A 27,876-nucleotide genomic window follows, 5' to 3' on the forward strand; every position below is an offset into this window, starting at 1 on the left:
CAGCTGGAGTGCGATTGGCACACCTCGTGTCCACAGGGCTGTTGGAGATTCGCCGTGCACCCAGGCTCCTGACAACGTACCATCTGTAAGTGGAATGGCGGTACATGAGTAACGTCAAGGCAAGGCCCCGCTGGAGTTAGGTCGAGTGGTAATAGGCTACCTTAACACAGATTTATGGGTGATGAAACATCGTGTCATCAGGCAAAACCCGCCAGAATTGAATCTGGTAGTACAGACTAATAAACATAGGTTATGCTACAGAATGGCTAACTATTAATTATGTTAAAAATAAGTACTCTAAGATACTCCGTCGCTATGGTACTCCGCCGTGATTTGCCACTGAAATCTCGTTATGTCACATATTATGGAAATGGCGTAATGTGGCGGAAAGGAGTGTTCGCATATGGCCCATCTCTCAATCGCCCAGGGCGGAAACCACACAGTGGAAAACGCCAAATAAACCGAAAACCATACCCACCGGAGTGGTAACATGGACGATAGTGACGAAAGATCCGACTAACCTGGCGGAGACTAAACATAGCGTAACTCATGATTGCATCCCTGGGACAGTTGGGGAGAACCTCGCATAACCTAGCCACACCCTCCAAAACCAACAGCCTGTTCAGTTGGTAGACTATGAATAGAGAGACCCTTCACTATTCTAACCTCACCCTCCAAAACCTAACTTTTGGCCTGGTCAGGTGGGCTAAGGGGGTGGGGGTGAAGAGCAACCTCTCTCACTAGCCCTAACCTCACCCTCCAAAACCTAACGGCCTGGTCAGGTGGGCTAAGGGGAGCAAGAGCAACTCCCTCACTAGTCTAACCTCACCTTCCAAAACCTAACGGCCTGGTCAGGTGGGCCAAGAGAGAACGTGGAACTCCCTCACAAACTTAACATCTCCCTCCAAAACCTCAAAACGGCCTGGTCAGGTGAGCTAGGTAGTCTGAGCATTGTGTAAAGCGCCTATCCTGTCTAGCCTAACCCTTCAATTTTTAATTACGGTTCTGTCGAGTTGGCTAGGCTAGAATAGACCTAATTGAATAAAACTACCTGATGTGAAGAATACTAACATAAAAAAGTTAACCATTCGATGTGAAGTTTAAAAATATATACTTATAAATACATAAATGATTCAGCGTCAGAGAGGTCCAAACAACATCCGTTATCACGGGAAGCGGGGATACCCAAAATGGCCACCTCTGACGCGAATCGTATACAAAAACTAATCCAAGAATAGACATGTCATCCGTCCTTGTACACATCAGTTATGATCATGAAAATAATAATACCACCATGAGAAGGCACCAACTCGCTGGTGGAGGAAGGAAACCAGAAAAGGGGAGAAAACTATGATCAGAAAAAGGAGGGGTGTACCTCCATCCCTAGCCTAGATCAGTCATGATACGGGCTCCCTAGCCTCCTACCAGCGAAATGGTAAATTCTCCAAATAAGGCTCCAAACGGATTGGTGCCTGGATAAAAACTAGCAGAAACATTCTGCTAATAAAATGCGAAGACTGAGGGTCAAGCATGGCAGAGGTCGACACAGCCCACGCCCGGCTGCGTGGAACTATTTACCTTGGTAAACAATATACGAACAGTCAAAAATAATGCCTCTGTAATAAAAAACCAAAAGGAAATGGTACTCAACTTAGATGGTAGAAACTCCTGATGGGATGACATGATGAATAAGCAGAAAAAACAAAAAACAACACCAAGGAAAAACACAGTGTATCTTGGAAGGCGTGCTAAATTGGAATGTAGATGGCGGCCGGGGTGGTGGTTGGCTAGGTACGAGGGATGAGGTTTTGGAACGGCTCCTCCCTTTTCGGGGTTTTGAGATTGGAGAAATCTCTAGGACGAAGATCTGTGGTAGTGGCAACCACTCACCCCTTGTGTATACCGACACCATCTAGTTGTGTTCGATCCAGGGGTCGTAACCCTGGCATTATGGTTAGCTTTTTCTCTGGTATATTTAGCAATATTTATACCTAGAGATCAGTGCTAATGGACTATTTCACTGGGTGACACAGATCGAGCCCAGAAAATAATTTTTTGACACACCAGGAGCTTATTATGTCAACAAAAATTAAAGCATGGGGCACCAAACATGGAAGGAAATGTTACAAGAAAAGAAATATATTTTTTTATTTGTAGCTTTCCTTCCGTGTTTGGCGCCCACGCTTTTATTTTTGTAGACATGATTAATTGTAAGAAAATCCTGGTGTGGCTAAAAAAGATTCTTATGTACTTTTTAGTGCATTTTAATAAAAGCATGTTTAAAAAAATTTTTTTTTATTTGAGCTTGTGAAACAAAAGAGGCACAGATCTGCACGTAGTCTGTTCCATATGTAGCAGACCTTTTATTGTTTTTTACACAACTCAAGGAAATTGTCTGTGCTGAATATCAAGGGTCAATGATCAACTTTAGCTCAAGTATTTGAAAGCAAGCATGTTGGTATGGGTTCATCAGATAAGTTATGACAAGTTTGTCAAATCCAATAATAAAAACACATTGTGTTTGTCGTGAATGGTTAAGAAAAGGCCACTTTATACAACAAAATTTAAGTGAGTTAATACAGAACTCTTGCTTTCAACTTTCACTAAGGTCTCTTCAGCTGTACTGAGAAAAAATTACAGTTTACAAAGATATAAAAGTGTCTTGTTATTGTATAGGTAATTAACAAGGAGACGTCTTCAAGAAATGGAGCTCAAGGGAGACCCCCAGACTGACAGTTTCTATTTTAATTGGCCTTTTAAAAATTGTGTATTTGTACTTTTTATCTTTGTCAACTTTGTAATTTTTTTCTCAGTACAGCTGAAGAGGACCTTAGTGAAGGTCGAAAGCTCCTGTTCTGTATTTACTCACTTAAACTTTGTTGTATAAAGTGGCTTTTTCTTAACCAAGTTTCTCTTAGAAGGAGTGAAGTTGCTCTTAGAAGTCCCAAAGGCAAACCACCTTCCTGGGGAATTAGCCATGTTCTAAAAATACAATCCAGGTCAGCATATGAACCTGTGGAGTACAATTTCTGAAAAGGATTTAACTGTGAAAACCGTCTTCTTACTGGCTGTTCATTCTGCTAGGCATGAATCTAGGCTTCATGCTTTGTCTGGCCAAGTAACTCACCTACATAACAGGTAGAGACTTGTCCTGTTCTGTGTGAAGAAACAGACAACTTCCTCTACACCTCAGGCCTCTTCAACCTCTGTCATTGCTTTGTTGTCAGTTCAAGCTAGGAATGAAAATCTCCTGTCCGTTCAGAGATATTGAAAGTAACTTATAATTTTCTTGGGTCTATAGAGGAGTTTTGGAAAATAGGATATCTTTTTGGCTGAGAAAAGTGGTCACCAGTGATTATAACAGCACTGCTGAATAGGGGCCATGAATTTAGGATTATGTTTACTATGCTGGCTTTTAAAAGAAATATTTATGTTAATTAATTTTAAACATTGCTTCTTTGGGATCTTTCAATTTTTGCAATTTTGTCCTCATGACCTAACTCAGCATGTCCATTGATATATACTCCATTGAGCCTGTAATAGCTCAAGTTTAGGTTTTAGTAATGTATCAAGGTCATCATCCTCAAACTCAAGATACATAACCCTTCCTTTCAAGGCTTAGTATGCTAGGATTACCCTAGAATACTAAGCCTTCTTGATTAGGTGAGTATTGTATCCTTATCTGACCAGCCCGGGAAGTAACCATAACTGTTGTGAAGTGCCTAGTTTAGATTATTATTTGGGCAGCTATACCTTCATATCAAAAATGCTATACAGGCTGTTGTATGGTGATGAAATTCATATTTATAATTTAGAAAAAAGATTTTTGTTTCTGTACAAACCCATTACTTTATAGAAAGTTCCCATTCCCCCACCCCATTGGAGTTGGTCCAGCTAGCACAGAAATTGACTATAGCTGATTCACTTATGGTAGATTCTTGGGCCTAAGAGACGTTTGTTTGGCGGCCTCTGATTGGCTGGTACCGGGAGGTATGCAGCTCGCTCACGGTTTCATTTTAACGTCTGTAGCTCAGAAAACTTGAAATATGTTTATATTTCTTCATTTATCTCACGTTTTACACAAGATAGGAAAGTTTTGGTCATACCATAAGATTCGGTATTAATTGTACAACTAAATCGTGATTTCCTGAAATCAGTAAGATAAAACACAAAGGAATTACAATGAGTAAAAGTGAAGAGAGAAGCATTTCATTCTTTATACCTGTTTTTACATATCGTCGGATTTTGCATCATTCATGCAATCAAGATAAAATAAAACTTGTGTTTTCATACAATAAATTCACCCTGAATACGCTGGTGCTTTCAGATTTTAGATGCGTGTGATATGTGAAGAGAAAATGAAGAATATGTCTTATTATGTTGCATCCCTATTTGCCTCAGTTTGAACAGTGCTAAGAGACGGTGATCAGCAGACTGCGAACCACCTTTGGACATTGGTCTTCTCAGCAAAAGCGTCCAGGTGCCGTTGATAGTTGCCAATTAGCGATATGAGAAGTTTGCAGTTTCGACAATATTTACTGCATTATTATGTCATTATACATTTTCTGTAAATGAATGCATAAAATTCCCACTATGACTGTCGAACACTTTCACTCCAATATCATATATGTCCGTATGTATGGACTGTGGAGATAACTGATAAGGAAAAATGAAAAATCAGATGTACGCATTTAGTATCGTTGGAGATCTAAATACTGGTGGGTACATGCGGCGGGAAATTCAGTCCAGGGAAGAATTTGAAATCTATGAACAAACTTCGCACTATTCAACTCATCCTAAGCTTTAATTAGGTTGGTTTTGGCATATTATTTGTAAATATTCTTACATTAATATATTTTCAAATAAAGGGAGATGTCAGAAAAAATGACTCTAATTCAAATCAATCTCTGAAAACTGTTGAGCAGCTTACGAGACTGGTGATAGACAAAGTTACAACCAGGATCCATATACTGTATGATATTGGAGTGAAAGTGTTCGACAGTCATAATGGGAATTCTGATCTGGTTAAACTAAGGTATACTTAAACTTTTTATGCATTTATTTACAGAAAATGTAATGACATAATAATATACGGTAAATATTGTCGAAACTGCAAGCTTCTCATATCACTAATTGGCAACTGTCAATGGCGCCTCAAAGCTTTCGCTGTTTGCAGATCACTGTCTCTCGGCACTACTCAAACTGAGTCAAGTAGGGATGCAACATAACAATGCATATTCTTCATTTTCTCTTCACATATCACACGCATCTAAAATCTGAAAGCACCAGCGTATTCAGGGTGAATTTATTGTATGAAAACACAAGTTTATTTTATCTTGATTGCATGAATGATGCAAAATCCGACATTATGTAAAAACAGGTATAAAAATTGAAATGCTTCTCTCTTCACTTTTACTTGTTGTAATTCCTTTGTGTTTTATCTTACTGATTTCAGGAAATCATGATTTAGTTGTACAATTAATACCGAATCCTATGGTATGACCAAAACTTTCCTATCGTGTGTAAAACGTGAGATAAATGAAGAAATATAAACCCCTTCTTCTGTGGAATGTGTGGCTTCACAGTAGGGTGATATTAAAATAATAGGTTTATTCATGAAAAAATAATTACCAAAAGTGACCCTAAGGGTCAAAGGTCAAGGTAACAATGGTTTTGAAGTTAAATGTGATATATTTTGCCGGTAATTGATCATTCGTTATCAACTGCATTAAGAAGAGATGAAATGGAACTTAGTGATTTTTTCATCATAATCAGGTTATCAGTGTTATGGAACTTATGAGACACGTATCTTGGGCAGTCTGTGTGGTTGATCGTTCCACTGACCAGTCCAAACTCAAAGAAATGTGGCTTGCACTTGCAACTCTTCCATGGATGGCATCAGAAGTCAATGTTCTTGATTTAAAAGCAGCAGCTCAAGGAAAGAAGATCAGTTTGTGGGCGAACAAAATAAAGTGGAACAATGGTAAGTAAAAATTTTACATTTTTCCTTGTCTTTTATAAAAGTATCATTAAGTTAGGTAACCAGATACAGGCAATCCCCAGTTATCGCGGGGCTCGGTTATCAGTGATCCGGTTTTATGGCTCTTGTCTAGCGACGAAAATTGGCAATTTTCACCAATTTTCGCTCATCAGCTCCGATAATCAGGTAATGGGTCCGATACATACCTAAATATGTGCCACTCTCCGGTTATCGGTGGGCGCTGATAAGTGTCGAAAATTGCCGATTTCCGGTTGTCAGCAATTTTTGCTTATTGTCACGCTGTCGGAACAAAACCCCCAATAATCATGGACTGCCTGTACTTATATGTTGCTCAGAATTATAGTAAAGCTTTTCAGTAATGGTAAAATTGATTGTCGTAATGAAAATTGCTGGAAAATGAATGTTCTAAATGGGGGGAAAAAGCATATGATCTAATCATAAAGGTTCTTGAAGACTTGTTCATTATTTTAACTAGAAATTCAAAATCCATTTGTAAAATTATAGTATCTTAAAGAAGAAACATTTTATGAACAGAACTATCTTTGAATTGCTGATCCCTATTGAGTAAATTCGGATGTTGATGGATGAGTATTTTGAGGTTGTATGAGAGAATTGTTATTATTGGTATTATTATTAGTATTATTATTTAGAAGAAGTCCCTTTTTAGGGCTGTTTCTATGGCATTTAGCTTGAAAAGGGTCCTCCATTTTTCATATTCTTCATTAGCGGCAAGATGGTATAATAAATAATGAAGGAAATGCAGAGTTATTTAGATTTTGTTGTTTATTTTACTCTTAGATTTCAACTCTTTCATGAACAAAGGTAGTCATTTACAAATGAATGAAATGCAAAGGTGGGCAAGTATTTAAGTGGTGGTTTGAAATCCAGGCAGGTCAAACTTTCATTAGTCTATGGGTGACATAGTGGATCTTTGCTGTAAAGCTCACAGGCATTCAGACTCTCTTGACTGTTGATCAGGGAGGTTGGGGGGCTTCTGCTGGTGTATCCCCCACTGGTGTGACCATTGCTATGGTTTGCTGCAGTGCAGGATGTTTGTCTTATTTCCCTCACTACCATTCAGCACCAGATGGTTATTTTCATTTTGTACAATGGTGTTTAGTGTTGGTTGATTTTGTATGTTTATTTTTAAAGTATCTGTTATTACGCCAGAAAGGGGGTCTGCTCCAGTGTTCATGGTTATAGTGGTATAGTGATTAAATATGCACTTTCCTCTCCTCTAGATGACATGGTATGTGTTTGGGTAGCATAGTAGTTGTCATCCCAGTATATGAGTGGGTGGCATCCATCCACTATGCATGTGAACTTGTAGTTGATGTTACTTTTTCCAGATCTCTCTCTAAGGGTGCCACGTCATTTTTCAGGATGAGGTAACTGGTTCTCATTTTTATATAGAAAATTATTACATGGATACTCTTGCATACTATTACAGGGTTGACAATTTTTGTTTCTTTTTTAATGGCCTTTCCATCATCAAGGTATTTTTGGTGCACATGGTTTTTTAATAAACTTTTATTTTGCCATTTCAAATTAAGTGGATTAAGTATATACTATGTAGAAAGGATAGCCACATGAAAAAATTAAAGATACAAGGCAAATAATTTTAATAAAGTGAAACAATCAAAACTACAAAAAAGATAATAGGAAAATACATAAAAGCCACAAAGTATGCTTGTACACCTTGACTTTGCACAAGGTCATAGTTTGAAATTAATTTTGTGCAAAACCGTCACTCATACACTGATATGCACATCACATGTGGCTCATAAGTTTTCTGCAAAAAATTATGGGGGATATGGAATGCCAAAATGTAGCAGTAAGAACTTTGAAAGACAATATAAATGTGCAAGTGTGCAGTCCCCAGTTTATGACCATTCTGTTGTTTTGGAGCCATAGAGAGGGAGAGAGAGAGAACTGATTGCCTCGCCACTTATCTACCAGATAAAGACTTGGAATTTCACAGAACTATGTAAAATCCTACCTAATTTTACCTAGTTATTGAAATGCAGAAAGTAATTATAGCATGGAAAATATGAAGAAATGAATGACAAAATAAGTCACATTTTTTGTATATAAAACTATACAAAACAAATCAACATACAGGTTACAAATGCATAAAAATTCTCTCTCTCTCTCTCTCTCTCTCTCTCTCTCTCTCTCTCTCTCTCTCTCTCTCTCTCTCTCTCTCTCTCTCTCTCTCTCTCTCTCTCTCTCTCTCTCTCTCTCTCTCTCTCTCTCTCTCTCTCTCTCTCTCTGCTACCTTCAGTCCCTCCAGCCAATAGCATGTCGTTATGGAGGGGGGGAGGATTGCTACAAGCTCTGTTATTGGCTACTTCCAGTCCATCTAACCAATAGTGTGTCATCATGGAGCCTACGCCAAAATAATAAAAAAAACTGTAACTCGACCGATGATGGCTTTGTGAACTTCCTGGAATTTTAGTATATTTTAATGCTGATACAGTAATCCACATTTCATTAAAGGATATATACAGTACAGAGAGAGAGAGAGATGGGGGGTTGGCCTTACTTAAATATCAAGAGTGAAATTATTCCTGAATTATTACGGAGAAAGAGAGAATACATTAATATGAATCTTTGAAGAGTAGTAAATCTTATTTTATAAAAAATGTATTTAGTCATGAAAATAAAATAAAAATCAGTAATTAGTGAATATGGCTGTACAAGAGAGAGAGGGTAACTTGAGTTGTTTACATTAGTAAGCTGTTTTGTGATTTTGCAGGATTTTAATTTAAAATTTTATTGATACTTTGCTGTGGTTACCTTAATGTTAATATTTGAAAGTTAGTAAATCATTTTTTTATTCATAAAAAATGTATTTAGTCATGAAAATAAAATAAAAATCAGTAATTAGTGAGTATTGCTCTATGAATGTGAATTTCATTTATTCCGTTTGGATCAGCATTGTCTGAAATATTGTCGAAAATTGTTAGAAAACCTTACTTTTAATTCTTCGGGTGTATTGAAAACAACGTATCTTGCATTTTTCTTGAGTTTTTCATTAAAAAAAGCTCCAAATTTTTACCATTCTGCTGTTTTGGATCCATATTTCTTCCGTTCTTATCAGCTTAAGATTGGCTTCGTCTGAAATATTGTCAAAAATTGGAAGGAAACCTTACTTTTAATCCTTTGGGTGTCTTGAAAACAATGTATCTGCATTTTTATTGAGTTTTTAATAAAAAAAACCTCCAAATTTTTACGGTTCTACTGTTTTGGATCTATATTTCTTCTGTTTGGATCGGCATTGGACCAGCATCGTCCGAAATATTGTCAAAAATTGTAAGAAAACTTTACTTTTAATCCTTTGGGTGTCTTGAAAACGACGTAACCTGTATTTTTATTGAGTTTTTCATTAAAAAACTCCAAATTTGTACCATTCTGCTGTTTTGGATCCATATTTCTTCCGAGGATCAGCGTCGTAAACCTGGAACATGCCTTGTAACCCAGGAAATCATTTTTGACGAATATATTTTTTAAGAGCATTGTAAACTCAGAATGGCATAAGCCAAGCCCATTGTAATCCGGGGACTGCCTGTATACATAATTATGAATTTTGGTTGATTTATTACTCTTACCTTGGCGGCGCTGAACTCTGACAGTGGCCATTATTTATAACCAACAAGAATTGTGAATTTATTGTAAATTTCAATTGAGAAAGATTCAGTAGGGAAATTCAGGGTCTGAATTAACTATGTGTATTTACACTGGATCAGAAGATTAATTTATACAGGGCCATTCACACTGGCTCTTGGCATTTAAGTGTGGCTAATTCAAGAGTTGAATAACTGACTGTCAAACAACAATACAATCACTGATTAAACTGTTCATGGACAGGGGATTAATATGACTGAAGTGCCAAAACAATGGGGCAATCAGTAATTTCTTGAAGAGTTGATTGCTAGAGATGGACAGTAGTGGAGCAGATGGTTGATACAGTGGTACATATGGTCCTTTTGTAAACACGAAGAAAAGACACATTAGGACTTGATAAGATAGCATAGTAAGCTAACAGTACAAAGAAATTTGCTGATGGCTTAAGGAAGGTGACGTTAATTTATGATCAGATAAGTTACTGATGAACACGGATGACGTATATGGCATTGAATCAGTGGGTCTAGTACATGGAAATAATGAAATGGAACTGAGAATAAGAATAGAGAAATGGACTGAAAACGTCCTAGTCAAACTTTACCTCAATTGCTGAGCAGAGAAACTCGTAAATGCACATCACTAGCCTCAATTGAGTGGGCTTACAATTATGTACTTAATGAGGGAAATGAACCAGGAGGCCTCCAGTGTGACAAAGGGTAATTTGGGGAGCCCAGACAGGCATGTGTGTTCGCCATAGTGTTGACTACCTCTCTCTCTCCTTCTGAGCCCTGTCCCCACCCTTTTATTAGCTCCCCCGTGCCGGCTTTGAGTGCCTTAGGCATATCAGGTGAGGATATTGGTAAATTCTTTGTCCAGCAGCAAAGCATTGTCTGAAAATAGAAGATCTTCGGCCAGTAGATCATAAAGATGAGTTTTCGGGTGACACTTCGCGAAGGCAGGAGGATTGTGAGGAATGGGTTTGTTTGACCCCGACTAATTTATTGTTCACCATACAGCACAACAAGGGTCAGCATGTCACTCTTCTCCTTGTACTCAGACTGATGTTAACAGAAAATATTAGCGAGGAGAGAAGTATTTATTAATACTTTTAATACAGTAAACGCCCCGTGTTCGCGGATGAATACTTAGAGCCCTTAGAACACTTAGAACTGTCTGTTGTGATAGTTCAAACACAAAAAAAACTAAAAATGCTTTCGATGGAGTTAGGTTCCAAAAAAACCCATTGTTTGTTGGAAAAAATGTATCTTGAATAAAGACTAGCCTAAACTAGGGTATTCAGTACCATGTATACATATATGGTAGCCTAGCCTACACTATAAAGTATACTCTATACATACACGGTATAGTAATTATTGATATCAGCTAATTCTGGAGGTTCATGCGGGGTGACCAGTGATAATTCAATACAAAGAGAAATTGAATAACAAACAGGAATAATTAGCTTAACCTACACTATGGTACATCGTATACATATACCGTAGCCTAGCCTACATTATAGCCTGCTGTACTCTTACTCTATATTCACATATCATATTATACAAACATCAACATAACGAATATGCATCTTTTCCATGCCTCAAATTTGCTGCATCCAATAATATTGTATATATTTGTATATTGCTTTTGTATTATAAATTGCAACCATAGTGATTAATGTTTTGGTTTGGAAATCGATTACGCGGTAAGTTTATTTCACCATATTTAACTCAGTTCAGAGCGCTTTTCTTGCTTCTAGTTAGCGTAAATGAATCTCTAAATACTTTATTTATATGGGGCAAGATTATTTTACGTTATATGAAGTGTTTTTAAGTCGAAATATAACCTAAATACGTATGGTTGTGAAATTAATTTAGCTATTTTTTTTCGTTAATAGATGACATTGACCATTTGGGGGCATTTGTTTTGAGTAAAAAAATCAAGATTCCGTTCGTTATTTTCACTTGATTTCATCGTAATATGAGCTTTACGTATTTATCGTTTATCAGCGTAAAAATAGTAGTAATGTGTTCTTTCATGCCCAGTAATTTTGATTAAAATACTCTTTCTCCAATTTTAATTGCGTTCGAGTTTCATTCATGTTGCCGATGTGCAATAATTTATAGTCATTAGTAGCTTGAACATTGTATTCTCAGCTTCAGCTACAACTTGCAGCTTGAACTTAGCAGTACATTTCCTTGCTGATCTTTTATCCATACCGAATAAGGGTATAATGTAAAAATATATTGTCCTGTTTTATTTGACATCATTTGTACTATACCTACAATAATTTTGGTCTCTTTCGCTGCCTGATTGTACGCTGCTGCCTGCGCCAGAGCGAAATTTAAAGCTTTTCTATAAATACTGTCATGTCTGTATTAATTGCTTACCCCATTGCAAAATCGAATTATCATAAGGCGAATTATTGTAACTCGAGCACTACCAGGGTACCTGAGTATTTTAATAGTTTTATCACAAAAAGTGCGTTTAGTCATGAAAATGAGATGAAAATACAGTAATTGGTGAATATTTCTCAGTGAAAAATACCATGAATGGGAAAATTTTCAGCGAATAATGCGTATATATATTCCATAGGTGAGTCAGTGAATTGTGAGATCGCGATTATGGGGGGTTTACTGTAATATATATATATCCAATACAGCATGAAGGAACGCTTGCTCGAGAATATCACTAAGTCCACGTCGGAAGGTGAGTGAAAACCGGGACTTTGAACAAGTACTTTCGTAGTTTATTCTACATTTTCAAGTTCACACTGAATACAAAAGAAGTTGACAGAGGTTTATATACAAAAACAGTTGGGGCAGGGTTACAGTTTGTTAATCTGGGCAGCATGTTCTTTAAACAAAAAAGACAGGAACAAAAGATCAAGGGATAATCCAGGGTGGAGATTAACATTCCTGGTGGAAGTAGCTTTGATGAAGACACACTGTAGCAGATTTCTTTTTCGATGGTTGTTGACCTTGTAAATGACCGTTGACTTATCCCAGTTCATCCCATGGCCTGTCTTAAGCCAATGATCCACAATGCCATTATTTGAGAAGCCTCTTGAAATGGCATATTTGTGTTGGGAGCTTCTTACTTTTAGTCCTTTTGATGTTTGACCAATATAAATCTTTATTGAAATGGCATATGTATGTTGGGAGCTTCTTACTTTTAGTCCTTTTGATGTTTGACCAATATAAATCTTATTACATTCTTTACAAGGAATACTGTATACAATATTGTTTGAATTGGGTGGGCTATTCTTAATTAGTTTATTTTTCAAAATATTATTATATATAAATACTAAGTTAATATCAATAGTTTTTAAAATGGGCACTGTAGGAATGAAATTAGGATGAAATGGTAAACAGAGAATATTCTTAAGTTCGTTGTTAACAATGGTTTGTTTATGACTTTTTTGCCTTGTTTTTACAAAGTTCTAAAAAATATGGAGGGTAACATAATGAATCTCCTATTTTATCAATAATTTTAAATTCCTCTTCCAAAAATTCAGGACAAATATTCGACTTCTTTCTTCAGAACATCTTGATGATAAGGTGATAGGCGATAAGCTCTCTGTTTGAATGGTCTGCCATCTTCTTGGATCTTGATCTCCATGAACGGAAAATTGCCAGCAAGGAAAATTTCGATGCAGAATATTGCCAGGCAGAAGATTGCCATTGCCTATTTAATCATATAAAGTCAAACCTAAATGAAGAAAAATTTTTTTTTTAACCAAAAGTATAGTACTGTACTTTCTGATAAATGAATGAATAAAAATGAGAGTAAGGTTTTGAAATAAAACACATTACATCATAATATAATTGATCAAATTCAGTAAAATTGAAATATAACACATTACATTATATAATTAAACAAAATCAAAATGTTAAGAAATATAAAAAAATATAAAAAAAATGTTTAAAATGAGTGGAGGTTATATGCAACAGCTCGAAGAAATGAGATTTTACGATCTTCACTATACTGCCCAACAGTTCTCTTCAGTTTATCATTGACATCTTTATATTTTCTTTGATATGAATCTCATCTCCTCTTTCAAATTGTAGAATTTTTGTATGCACTAATATTTCCTCCTTCTTTAAAAATTCAATGCATTTCCAGATATTAGGATGACATTGTGAAATATTTTGGAAAAAGGCATTGTTGAACGCCGATGCTGTTGTTGGTACGTGGCATGCAGTGCTCTACTCTGGAATGAACATTCCACATAGGAATCGGGAATAACGGTGTTGATCTCCTCCTATTGTTACCCCTTCCTCTCATAACACCAATGTACGTCAATTCAAAATAAGATAGAAATTCTTCAGGTATGTCTTCATCTTCCGATAGCTCTTCAAAACCTGAAACAACATCATGACACGGGAGGAAAGCCAAAGCAGAAAAACATCGTAACTTTAAACTGAAGCTGCTTTCATTGTGATACCAATTTTTGGAACCAAGGTTCACAAGCTTTCTATAGTTTGCCTGGCAGAAGTGGAAAAAACATCCAGTGTGGTCTGTTTGGGGAAAAACACTCTTTAGTCCATTTATCGAAGCTTTTTCAAAGTCACTCATAACCGTGTGGGGTTCTAGTTGTACTAAATTCTAAGTATATTAAACAGATTTTCATATGTACATTCACTTTTGTTGGGAAGAAATGCAAAAGCACGTGGAAAACTAGAATTTTCAACTTGGACATGAATTGTAAAAAGCTGGAAATATATATCAGGTGACACTTTGAACATTCCATCCATAGCCCAGTTTTTATATTTTCTTAAATCCTCAATCCCATCATTCGTGATAAATAATAAGATTCGATTTTCATCGTTGACTCCAGAATCATACTGGAGGAATTTCTCACCAGAATTAAGATTTTGAAATTCGGATGGAATTACAAATCCTGTCCTTTCAGAAGGAATTGGTGGGGTACAAGATGTTTCCTGTTTCCAATGCCTAACATTCCTACTTACATGTTGCAAATTTTGGAGCTCAGCACGTGCACAGTCATCTAAAGATGATAAGCACTCCAACCAAAGAAACCAGTAGGACGACCTGAAGTCATTGCTTCTTTTTCAGCTCTTGAATGGCTGCCTTGGCTTCTACTTTGCTCTTGGCGGCACTGTGATTGTGTTCATTAACATGTTTCAAAATTTCGTAATCATGGTTCTTTGATTTTGAATGTAGTCTTGCTGGACATGATTTCTGTTTTCTTAACGCACATTCCCAATAGATTTTGTTCCTTCCTTGTTTCTTCCGTTGAGATGATACATAAATTGTAGTTCATCAATGAGAATATCCTTTCCACGTTCACTTGTTATGAAAGCAGCCATTATGGGTACAGACTTCAGAGAATACTGAAATAGTATATGTCTTTTCTTAAAAAAGGTTAGAACAAATTTCTTCTTTTTGGTAAGCAAATAGATATAAACAAAAGGAGAAATGGTAGTTTGGTAAGAATGGACAAATGAAAGGAGACATGATAGTTTGGGTAAGAATGGACAATTTATATTATTGAAAGGAGACATGATAGTTTGAGTAAGAATGAACAATTATTTATAAAATTGAAATCTTTAATTTGCCAATGGAGAAATGGTAGTTTAGGTAAGAATGAACAATTATGAAATGAGAAATGAAAAGAAATCTTTACCATTTGCCAATGGCAATCTTCCGCCTGAAATATTCTGCATGGAAATTCTTCCTTGCTGGCAATTTTCCGCATGGCAATCAAGACTTCCGCCTGGCAATTTTCCCACTGGGAGTTTTCCTATTGCCCTTGATCTCATGCTTGGTCAGATCAGTACACCTAGGTATATCTGCAAATAATTTAGTTCTGTGAAACTTTTAATCACTTCATGCAATTAACTCACCACCTTGCTCAACACTCAGATGTTTCAGTTTATCCTCCAAATTTTCCAAAATTGAAGAATTATTCATCTTGCTTTTAGCTCCCAATTCATATCCATCATTGTCTTCTGTAGTTGAAGTTGTCTGGGTTATTGACACAGTTTCCATTTTGGTTTCTGAGAAGTAAGGTTTTAAGAGGTTTACATGTATCTTCCTTTTTTGTCTTCGTCTTTCTGGTGTTTCAATCACGTAAGTTCTATCACGTAACCTCTCAATTATCTTGAAAGGACCTTGAAACTTGTTGGAAAGGGGAAATCTCTTGACAGGTAAAAACACTAACACTTGTTGACCAACACTAAAACTTCTTAGCTTAGTCTTCTTATCATATCTCCTTTTCATTTTTCTCTTGACTCAGTTTCAGATTTTCTAAAGAGAATTTTCTAATCTCTTCCAATCTTTTCCTCAAGTTCTTTACATACTCTCCTTGGACTTCCACTTGGTTTTCTTCCCAATTTTCTGCAAGAATTTTCAACGGTCCTCTCACTTCGCTACCAAAAATCATCTCGTTAGGTGAACAACCCATGCTTTCTTGATAAGCATTCCTAATTCCAAATAACATCAATTGTACACCAACATCCCAGTCTCTGCCTGACTCAGAACAATACTTAGTCAGCATACTTTTCAATGTCTGGTGAAACCTTTCCAAGGCTCCTTGAGTCTCTGGGTGATATGCAGTGGATAACTTGTTTCACTCCTAACAAGTTCATCACATCCTGAAATAGTTTGGAAGTAAAATTAGTTCCTCTATCACTTTATACAATCTCTGGTATCCCAAACTTTGGGAAAAACTCCACTAGTTTCTCAGTAACTATCTTGGCAGATATGTTTCTAACAGGGATTGCCTCAGGATATCTTGTCACAGGACACATCAATGTTAACAGATATTCATGACCCTTCTTTGTCTTCAGCAGTGGTCCAACCATATCTTTAATCACCTTGCTAAAGGGTTCTCCTCTAACTTCTATAGGTTGTAGCGGGGCTTTCTGAATGGTTTCATTTGGCTTTCCAGCTATCTGGCAGGTATGACACTCCCGACAGAACTTGCTAACATCTTTGTGAAGTCCAGGCCAGAAAAAATATTTCATGATCTTCTCCATAGTCTTCCTGATTCCCATATGTCCAGACTCATGAGCTACTGCTACCACTTGCTTCCTCGATGGACGTGGGATCAAAATTTGATGATATTCACCCCATTCAGCATCTCCTGGTATATCTGCAGGTCTACGCTTCCTCATCAGCAAACCTTCCTTCAGATAATAACAGGTAGGAGTTTGTTGCATCTCTTCTTGATCAGCAACTCTGAAAAACAACTCGGCTAATGATGCATCCTTCTTCTGCAGTTCCATTAGCTTCTCTCTGGTCACCTGACCAACTTCAGGGGTTGAGCTCTCAATATCTGCTAACTCAGCTACTGTAGTTGCACTGTTATCTTCAGGAACATTTTGACTACTCAGAGTCTCTTCAGGGACGACAGCTTCTTGGGAAACCTCTTCTTGGTCAGCATTTGGGGAAACATCATTTCCCTGGAACAACTCTTCTAAGCTCAACAATCCTTCACTTGATCCTTCTTGAGTGGGTAAATCCTCAGTCTCTTCACTGACAGGCATAGTCCTCTTCATACTCTTAGTAGTCACACAGCTAGGAAGCAGGTGGGGGTTATTCTTCTCCAAATCTACCGTAGGACTAATCCTCAATGGTTTATCTGTCACTATAGGACAAGGAACAAATGGCACACTACCAACCTCATTCCCTAACAGAACATGTACACCTTCAACAGCCAGTGAGTCCTTTGCAGCAAAATCAACATCTCCTGTCACTAATTCACATGACAGGTGTAGGTGTTACCTGTTCTCCTCCTGTACCCTTCAAAATAACTGTTCTCCTCCTGTACCCTTCAAAATAACTGTTCTCCTCCTGTACCCTTCAAAATAACTGAATCTCCTGTGAGATTCTTCTCCAACTGGGGGTGAGCACCACGGACTACCACACTATGGTTGCTCCCTGTGTCACGTAACACCTTGGCTGGTACCTGCACACTTCCTCCTGGAGTTGTCAGTGTACCCTCATAGATATATGGCTTAAAAGCCTCCAAACTACTCAGCCACTCACTGCTTGAAGTTACATTTCCACTGGTTGCTAAACACTCAGCTTGTTTAGTCTCAGTCTTCACTGGAGTTGAACTCCTCCCCACATTGCTCTTTGTAGTCTGTTTCACCTGGTCACCTCTTACTGCTTGACCAACTGGTTTGGACTGCCGATGTGTCTGATTGCACTCCCAACTGAAGTGTCCTGCTCTTCCACACATGTAGCAGATAACACTAGGCTTCTGTAATTGCCTTGCAATATTATTATATGAGGATTTTACATTAGCTTGCTGAGGGATATTACCCTGCATTGACTTGGTATTACCACTTGTAGGATTCCCATTAAATCTGCTCCTGAAATTTGGATGAGACCTAAAACCTGTGCGTTGATTCTGGTACTTGACATTATAGTTCCTTCTGCTGCTGATTATATTATAATCTTCGCTAAGTGTAGCAGCTTTGTCAAGTTTATTCACCGCTCTCTTTCTCAAATAGGCTCTTATATGTTCAGGAATTCCCCTAAGATATTGTTCAGGAACAACTAATTCTTCAAGATCTTCAAATGTTTTAACCTTAGCAGCCTCCAACCATCGTTTAAAACATCCTCTTACTTTGTAGGCATAATCCAAGAAAGTTATCTGGTGATCCTTTCTCAAAGATCTGAATCTTTCAGTATAATATTCAGGGGTCATCTGGTAAACTTGTAGCACATTGTGTTTAAGTACCTTGTACTCTTTACACTGATCAGCTGATAAGGCTAAATAGGCACTTCTTCCTTTACCAATGAGAACACTCTGTAACAAGACTGACCATTTATCCTCTGACTATCCCATACCTGCAACCACTTTTTCAAAGTGATCAAAAAACTCATCTGGAGCTTCTTCTGTTAACCTTGGAATTAAAAGATTATACAAGGGCGTGACTGACCACCCAAAAAATATTAGTACAACAAAATAATTCTCATTTTTGTAAACAATAATAATTTTTGCAAGATGAACATTTTTACAAATAAAAAATTATATTAAACATACAGATACATAGGGTAACTGACTTAATTACAAATTAGTTACCTTATATATATTTTCTATGTATCTGTATGTTTAATATAATTTTTTATTTGTAAAAATGTTCATCTTGCAAAAATTATTATTGTTTACAAAAAAGAATTATTTTGTTGTACTAATATTTTTTGGGTGGTCAGCCACGCCCTTGTATAATCTTTTAATTGTCCTGTCCCTGCTTTTGAACAGTTGATCCTAATCCTTTGCAAAACCTCTTAAATATTTAACCCTGTTTTGGCAGTTCTACTAATTCTTCATTTGTATTGGATTCCAGGTACATATTTTTCCTTTATAATCCCTATCTGTCATTTATATGAGCTTTCTTTGTAAACTTACTTTTATATTTCTTCAGTCTGCTGAGTAAAGGACAAAAGAGTCGAAAGGCCTTGCAGCACTCCAGTGTTTCCTTCCATTCGTGGAGTTTATCTATATATATATATATATATATATATATATATATATATATATATATATATATATATATATATATATATATATATATATATATATATATATATATATATATATATATATATATATATATATATATATATGTATATACATATGTATATACATATACATATGCATATACATATATATATATATATATATATATATATATATATATATATATATATATATATATATATATATATATATATATATATATATATATATATATATATATATTTACTGTATAATCCCTCACAATCACAAAACAGCTGTTTCCCACCAATTCATTTGTTTATCAATGCAAACTCTCTCTCTCTCTCTCTCTCTCTCTCTCTCTCTCTCTCTCTCTCTCTCTCTCTCTCTCTCTCTCTCTCTCTCTCTCTCTCTCTCTCTCTCAGTACTGTACTTATACTTGATGAAATATGAATTAATGTATTACAAACACAAAATTTTGCAATTAAAACTTCAAATGAGTGCGTGCATTTTTAAGTACATGTTACAATTTTTTTTGTTTGCTTTGCTTGATTTACTGTACTGTTTTTATTACAAGTTTTGTTTATTCTAAGGATGATTAGCACACATAACAGTAAACAAGAGAATATTTAATCTCTGATCACCTTAAAAATATTTAAAATGCTTATTTCATATGTAGGCTGGACAAAACCCAACAGGCTGTACCAAGTTCACCGACGGTATGGAATTGAATGTGTGCATATATACATACCCTACGGACTTGGTTGAATTTATAATTTGGTTTATAAAACAAAAAAAAAAGAAAATATAGTAAAAATATAAATGAGAATACTATAGCATAAAGTATAAACAAAATAGTGTAAAAGTATTTGTTACTGTATTAGGCTTTAATGTAAATATGCCTCAGTTTTCTCTCTCTCTCTCTCTCTCTCTCTCTCTCTCTCTCTCTCTCTCTCTCTCTCTCTCTCTCTCTCTCTCTCTCTCTCAGTACTGTACATACATATGCATTCTTTAATGAAATATGAATAACTATATCATAAACATGAAATATGAATTACTGTATTTTAAACATAAAACCCCAAGAGGTTCATGACGCCATCATATGCTGCTGCCTGTGCCCTTCACATATAAAATTTAAAATATTTTCAAATTGTTGTATAGGTATTGCTTCGTAACTTCGAAGCCATCCCATCACAAACTTGATTTATTGTAAAATGAACCACCCCCATTTATAAAATACCTGTATATCTTGGGTGCCTGAGTGTTGGTTGCATGGATAATGTAGAGTTGCAGATGTGAATGTCGAAAATCGAGGGATTACATGTATATTTTAAGAATGAATAAATTAGTGAAAAATGAAGGAGGTAAATTAATTAATTTTATCAAATAGATTAAGTAAATAATATAGAGAAAAAAGGATAGGTTAGTGAAAAATTAAAGGTAAGGGTACTAGATTTAATGAAGTTAAGTAATAGCATAAGTAAAGAGGAACACACACACAGAGAGGCCACCAAAAATGCATACAGGTAGTCGTCGACTTACGACGGCATTAGGTTCTGACAGAGCGGTCGGAATCGATCTCGTCGTAAAAGTCGACCAACCACATATGCACATGTAGCCTATTTTGTACCTACCATTATATTATCCATCATATATTATACCTAAGTATGACTAGCCTACATATACATTTTATATTATCCAAAAATGTGCATGTATAGTACCTATTTTTACGTTTAGCATATGAAATCTTATCATGCTTGAACTCCTTGATTAATACTTACTTTTATTACTGTATTTAACATTTTTATTTATGCGCATTCAAACCATGTCTGGTTTGTTTACATTTTCTTATCCGCCATTTGCATTGCCAATCGGCTACACGTATGACGTATTATTTACTTTTGTTTATTTATAGGTTTGAATTAAATACATACCGTATTTGTGACGTATAAGACGCACTTTTTAACAAAAAAATGGCCTAAAAATCCCCTGCATCCTATGTACATAATGTAGGCTCAAAATTTAAGAATTTTTGCCGAAATTATACATGAAACGTCACGTAGATGCGTAAAATTCGGTGTTATCCTAATAACCTATTAAAAACAAAGTTTATTATAATTATTTATCATTATCACACTTACCATCACCGCAATTACTACTGCTAGTATTATAATCAATATCTACGTTGTTATTACCGGTATTTTCATTAAAATGTTAATATCATTATCGCCGTCTACAGCGGATCGCGCATTCCACATTTATAGATATAAACAGTGCGTGTGCTGCCACCTATTGGTGATTATCTCGAGAGCTTTACGGATAACAAGGCTTCGTTCGGTTCGTAGTTGGCAATTCCTGCTAACATTCTCTTTACGCATAACAACATGGCCGATCACTTGGTGGTTGACAATTCCTGCTACCATTCTCTTTAGGCATAATAACAAGGCTTCGTTGAGTTGATACTTCGTAACTCGTGCTAGCATTCTCTTTTAAGAATAATAACATGGCTTTGTTCAGTTGCTCACGAGACTCGAGCCGTTACATAGGAAACATTTTTATTTATTGGATTTTACCCCTTGATTGCATACTTTTATAATATATAATGGATATATATAACATATATTACCGTAGGTAACATCTTTATTAATGTTTTGTTGATTCTGCGGTAAGAAACAATGTTTACAAATGAATGTGTTGCAATCTATTGGTAAACCTATGAGGTAGCTTTCAGCAGCAGACGAAACATTCGATCGTAGTAAATGGCTGATTGTATAATACATATTTTGATAAATATAAATATGGTAAATAACTTCTTTATTAATGTTTTTGTTGATTCTGTGGGTAAGAAACAATATGCATATGATAACCTAATACTACAGTTTTTACTTACCAAAATCATATGAGCATAGGCTAGGAAACCTTATTTTTTTCCCCTCAATGTCCTGCTGAAATTGGGGTGTGTCCAATGCAGACATGCGTATTATAAGCCATCAAATACGGTAATTTGTTATTACATTTGATTTATTTGCAAAAAATAGAAATACAAAATACATTACAAAAATATGAATCTCTTACCATTTTCGAACGATACAAACACACAATGCTGCGAAAGCTGAGCATCTCTCGGATATGAGAGCGCTGCGGTAGCGGGAAAAAGTATCGCACGCCGCTCGACGTATTTTAGCAAAATATAAAATTAAATATTATTATATATTATATTGTCGTAGCCGTCGTAAAGTCGGTCAGTCGTAAGTCGCATAGGTCGTAAGTCGACGACTACCTGTATAGTATATGTGTACTTGGTGGTAGTAAAATTAATTTTAATGTACTCAAAACATGTACTTAAAGCATGTGGCTATAAGTTTTATTCATAGATTTGAAGGAGCAGGAAAACTGGCAAAAGTAAGTCAAGACTGTGATGGACAACATAAATGCGCAAATGTATGTATATGTAAATACAATAATTGTACCATCCTGTACTGTTATACTATTCTTTTTGTACACTTATATATGTACATAAATATTTATACCTATAACTACCTTAGCTATCATGACTAATACGATAACTATATATGATGGTACAGTTTGTATCCAGATGCTTTCTTTATATAAGTGGATATTATCATGGTAGTTATGTATAACTTTTTTCATAAAATTATATATACATACATATAGAAAAAAAATTATGTAGTATTTTAGTTACAGATACTGGAAGCAGGTGAGAAGTTCTACCTATTCTAACCCAGTGGGTTGTGGAAGTGGATAATGATGGAGGGTGCAGTTGTAAATTTATAATGTACTCTTGTATGTTTATGTTGACCATCATTGTCTCTACTTTTACTTTCTGTCAGTTTTTGTACTTTTTATGATTTCTGTAAAACTCATAAGCCACATGCAGTGTATGAATTAGTGATGTGATGGTTGCTTTATAAAGAAGTTTAGGTATTTTGTTAACTTAGTGTCATATGGTATTGTACTGTTGTAAGGATTGCAACATGCCCATTGAAATTAGTTCTAGTTTTAATTTACAATTATTGAGTGATATACAGAGAAGTTTGAGTGGCTTTTCAAGACAATTTTAAGGTTATGTGGGCTGATAAACAATAATATAAATTTTCCATCGGTTCAAAATCATTTTAATCGATTATGCAGGACATAGATGCTTTTACTGCATATAGGTAACCATGGTAATTTCAGTTATGCTTCCAAAATCGTCCCCTGATTAAAATAGGATGTGGACCATCCAATTCCAGAAAATCAGTTGTATACTTGTGGCAGTCCTTGACTTACGAAGGGGGTTCCGTTCTAGCGGCGCGCCATAAGTTGATTTCTGCCATAAGTCAGTGCTCATCAATAAATAGGTGTTGTAAGTTCTGGTTATGGCTTTGTAACTAGATACCTATTCTTGTTGTAAGTGCCGCTAACAGTGCCGTAACTTGATACCTATTCTTGATAAATGTATTTGAAGAAGCGCCGCAAGTCAGTGCCACCCTAACTCGGGGATGCCTTATTAGTATTGCACAGTCCTTTATTTCTACTTCTTTTTGTTTTCAGACTCCAAAGTGAAATCACAAAGTATTGCTGTCATAGCTGTGTTGGATGATAAAGTTGCACCAAGATGGCGGTGCCATGTTGTACGAGCAATTATCAGTGAGAATGAACCTGTTGTGATGCTTGAGGTAGCTCATTGGTTTCCAGTGGTGAGTGTACTTTGTGCTTTTTGTTGTTTGATCCTAAATAGTACAAACTCTAGTGTGCTATGAAATGATCAGGGAATATACATTTAATGTTATTTACATTTTAATTTAGAGGAATATTGTTTATATTCTAGTTTTCAGCATTTTTTTAAGGATTGTTTTGTTTCACCACAGAATCATTACTTCATGAGCTAAGTAATCAATATTGGCCCAATTATTCTGACAGTTGATTCCTTATGTCATCAACCTTTTTACATGAATAGCTTGCAGATATCCTAATATCATGATCATCATTGTAAAATAATTATTATTACTACCAAAGTGCCTTCCTTTCTGCCTTCACTCTAACAATGCTGAATTGTATGCTCTTTTTACAGCAATTGTAGTTTATTTTCCACATGACTGAACCTTCTCAAATTGTTTGAATCCCTTCTTTCACCGAAACTAAACTTATTACCACTCCTATGAATCTCCATCTTGTTCTGTAGTTGGTGCAGTTGAAGGGCCATTGATTTCGTTAGTATCACTGTCCTCTAGATAGCCGACATTTTGTTTCTAGGATGACTGATGAAGTTATTGGTCTTGTCCAGAAAAGGCATAGGTCCACACTTTTTCATGTCTTGAACTTGATATTGGATTTAAAGTGGAGTGATGGCCATGCCAACTCTTCAAGAGCAAGGTGACTGAGGAGGCCCCAAAACCCCTGAACTGGAGCTTTCATTGAATCTCAGGAGTCGTACTAACCTCCATACAAACCACTACTCTAGGGTAATGAGCCATTACTTTAGGCTAACTAACCTACTTCTGAAGACTGTCCCTCTTCCAGCCTTTTCCGCTTTGGGGTGAAGGAGTGAACATCAGATTCTCTTGAGTAAAGTTTACATTCTTAGGTTTAGAACTTAATATGATTGTCCTTTGCAGCTGACTACTACTAAAACAAATCCAGTAGCCAGCATCAAGCCACTGTACTACTCTTTGCCCTTTCATCATTCGTGCATCCAGGCATAAAGGGACCTTCTTTGCCCTCTCAGAACAATTCATCTCCATCTCCAAAGAACCCACTGAGTCAGAGGAGGTACTAACAGACATTTCTTGCTCAGGGGATATATTAAGAAGCAATTAGCAATAAATTTTCTACTACTCTGGATCATTTTAGTCACACTGACGGAATATATAAAAGTGTGATTGGGATGCTGATGGAAGATGATTGAAACATAGAATTCCAAAGCATTATCAGTGCAGTGGAACCTTGGTTCTTGAACTTATCCATTCCAGAGGGCTATTGAAAAACTTAATCATTTTTTACCATAATCAGTTTTTTTCATAAGAAATAATATACACTGGATTCATTCACTCCAGATCCTAAAAATTATTTATTGTAAAACATTTTAAACTTAAGTGTACAGATCAAGTAAGTGTTGCTTATTAAAACCTGTATAATATTTACATACATAAAATAATATATAGAAGTAATATTAAACAATAAGTAGATGCAATAAATTAAAATTAATTTCAATCTACCTGTACCTAGAAGAGTTATAGCAGAAGCAGCGCTTGGAGAGGATGCTGAAGGGGAAGAGCAATGTTATTATTTGGAATGGGAGCCACATTGCACAAAAATGTCAGGTACATGCCTTCTTGAGTTCTTTCTCTTTTCCTGTTTCTTTGCACTACTGAAACCTGCTTGAGATTCACAGGAGCTCTTTCTCACTGAAAACCTGTTCAGTTAGGTTTGGTTTTCCCTGTAATTTAAAATTTGTTTTGTTCAGAGTGAGGCATGGCAGTCACTGAAACAGGTTCTAATATAGGAAAAATCTGTTATTGGTACCTGCTGTGAGTCCTCAAAGGAGTCACCCCTGTGACCCCACCGGGGCTCCATAAGGTAAACTGACTTGATACTGTACTAGGAATTCTCTCCTAGCTAAGGTTGGCCAGTGTAGGGATATTGTTGGTAGAGTGATGGACTATAAATTGTCTTAAGGGAGGAAAGTTCTCTAACCGTACAGCAACTACCCAGATGTAGCAACTGTGGCGCAGGTAGTCCAGGCTCCACCATTACACCCCAATTCTGTGAAAGAAAACATCCACCAAGGATTCCCGTGCCTGCATGCCCAGGAGAGTTGGTGTGTTTGAGGGTTCACAGAAGCTGAAAAAAATATGTTTTCCTATTTGAAAACCTGTATTTTGATAGCAAAGCCATTGCTTGTCCTCAAATGAGCATATAAAAGAAATTGACAGGTAACGAAGTGGCCTAGCTCCTGAGAAGGGAATCCCAAATACCCAGATGAAAAACAGTCCCTAGTAAAGTCACATGAGGGATCACTTCTTCTCTTCTATTCAGGATTTCTGTGAGTGATCAACAATGACTAAGGAGGGTAAAGAACATGTTTGTGTGTTAACTTTATGATAATAAGGTAACTTACTTTATGACAGTAAGGTGACTTACCAAACAGTGATGGGATGGGATGAATGATATCTGCTCCCTCTGAGCATTATCTCAGAAGTACGGCCTCAGGGGCCTCCCTTGCCTTCTGCTGGGGCCAATGGAGCCAGCACTTTGCCACCTACTGACTCAGTGCAGTTGAACATCTTCAATTTCATGGCAGTAATGGTCAAGGAACACTGTCTCTGATGAACATCCTGCAAACTGAGAAACATTTTTGAATGGAACGTTTCTGAAAAAACCAGTGAGGTGCCCACCTTTGGAAGTCATTCAACTTATGGAAGGAGGGGTTATGTCTCTGGCAGGTAATATGTGCTGTCTGCACAGGCCAATAGGGGATTGCACAGTCCCCAGTGGACCCAGCAACCTTAACACATTTTTCATAATATGGCAATAAGTAGTCTGAGACAGGCATGTCTCTTCTGCTGCCTGCTGTTCGAAGTAATTCTTAATTATTCTTTTGTTTTTTAATATAATTTTTGTTTTGAGATATTTTGCCTATTTTAAGTTTTATTCTGTTATAGCTTTTTCTATTATGCACCCAAGGAGAGAGAGGCCTGTCTCTCACCACCATGCTATTTTTAGACGTCTCTTCAACCTCGTTTTATCGAACATCTTTATTGTACTTTCTTTTTCTGTTTGTTCTTAACATGCAGTTTATCTTTTGACTACACAATTACTTGGAATGTTGTAATGTCTTAGTCTTTGAGATGATGTATAGCTTGAGAAGCATTTAGACGGAGGAGGGTCCTTTTGCTACAGCGTGGTGGTTTCGTAACCCGTCGCACGAGACCTCTGCTTCTTGCCTTCCAGCATGGATTCCCCTCTCCCTTGACACAAGGAAGAAGCGGAGATTGACGTTTCATGACCTTTAGACAGAGTTTCTGATTTCGGCAAGTCGTCTCCAAGACCAGTAGCTGTTCTGTCTATGGTTCCCATCTACTGTTTTTGCTCTGTCCCAAGGGGTGGGGGGTAGGCGGGCGTGTCTATGCTCCCTCCCCCTCCTCTCATTCCTGTTTGAAGGATGAGAAGTCCCGAGTAGCTTTCCTTGATGAATGTCTTTGCCTCCCTCGCTCTTTTCATCGTCATTTGCTGTATCGCAGTTCTTCCATCTTCTTTCCTACCTTTCAAGAGAAGTTGGGGAAGAATACATAATGACTAGAGGAAGACGACTCACCACCAGAGCGACAGCCAGCGAGCGGCATGCAGCCAGTCGATTTTGGTTCGGGTGAGTGTGCTTTGTTGATGTGTGTCTTAGCTTCAAGAGCTACTTCATCCCCCTCGGCTTTCAATGTTGGGTTTGCAGAAGTCTAGCCTTCTCCTTTGTATTTTGCTTTAGGCCACAACTTTGTCTTCCCTGGATGTGCATCTGCCGTCAGTGCTGCTCCCGTCCAGATCATCGTCTTTCCCCTTCCTTCTGCTGTCCTTCAGGGCACGGACAAGCGTATCTTCAGTGCCAGAGTAGTTCCTAGCATACTTGGACTTCTCTTCCCTGCATTTTACCTTCGAGAACAGTTCCTGGTTGCCATTTTCGGCAATGCTGCTGCAGCTTTCCGAACTTCTAAGCTGAAGATACCCCTGTAAGGAAGGAAGAATTTACAGCCATGCAATGTTGCATGACCATGTTTTATGC

General features: G+C 36.7%; 1 protein-coding gene across 1 annotated transcript in view; it reads left to right on the plus strand.

The window, feature by feature from the left end:
• The window catches only part of mei-41 (meiotic 41), a 593,070-nt gene that overhangs the window by 175,660 nt on the left and 389,534 nt on the right, over positions 1-27,876 (plus strand). The window contains exons 12-13 of the mRNA XM_067099620.1: positions 5,776-5,983; positions 23,658-23,803. Of these exons, the coding sequence (XP_066955721.1) occupies positions 5,776-5,983; positions 23,658-23,803 (354 nt within the window). The remainder of the gene's footprint in view (positions 1-5,775; positions 5,984-23,657; positions 23,804-27,876) is intronic.

This window comes from Macrobrachium rosenbergii, chromosome 55 (assembly GCF_040412425.1).
Source record: "Macrobrachium rosenbergii isolate ZJJX-2024 chromosome 55, ASM4041242v1, whole genome shotgun sequence".
NCBI classification, from domain to species: Eukaryota; Metazoa; Arthropoda; class Malacostraca; order Decapoda; family Palaemonidae; genus Macrobrachium; species Macrobrachium rosenbergii.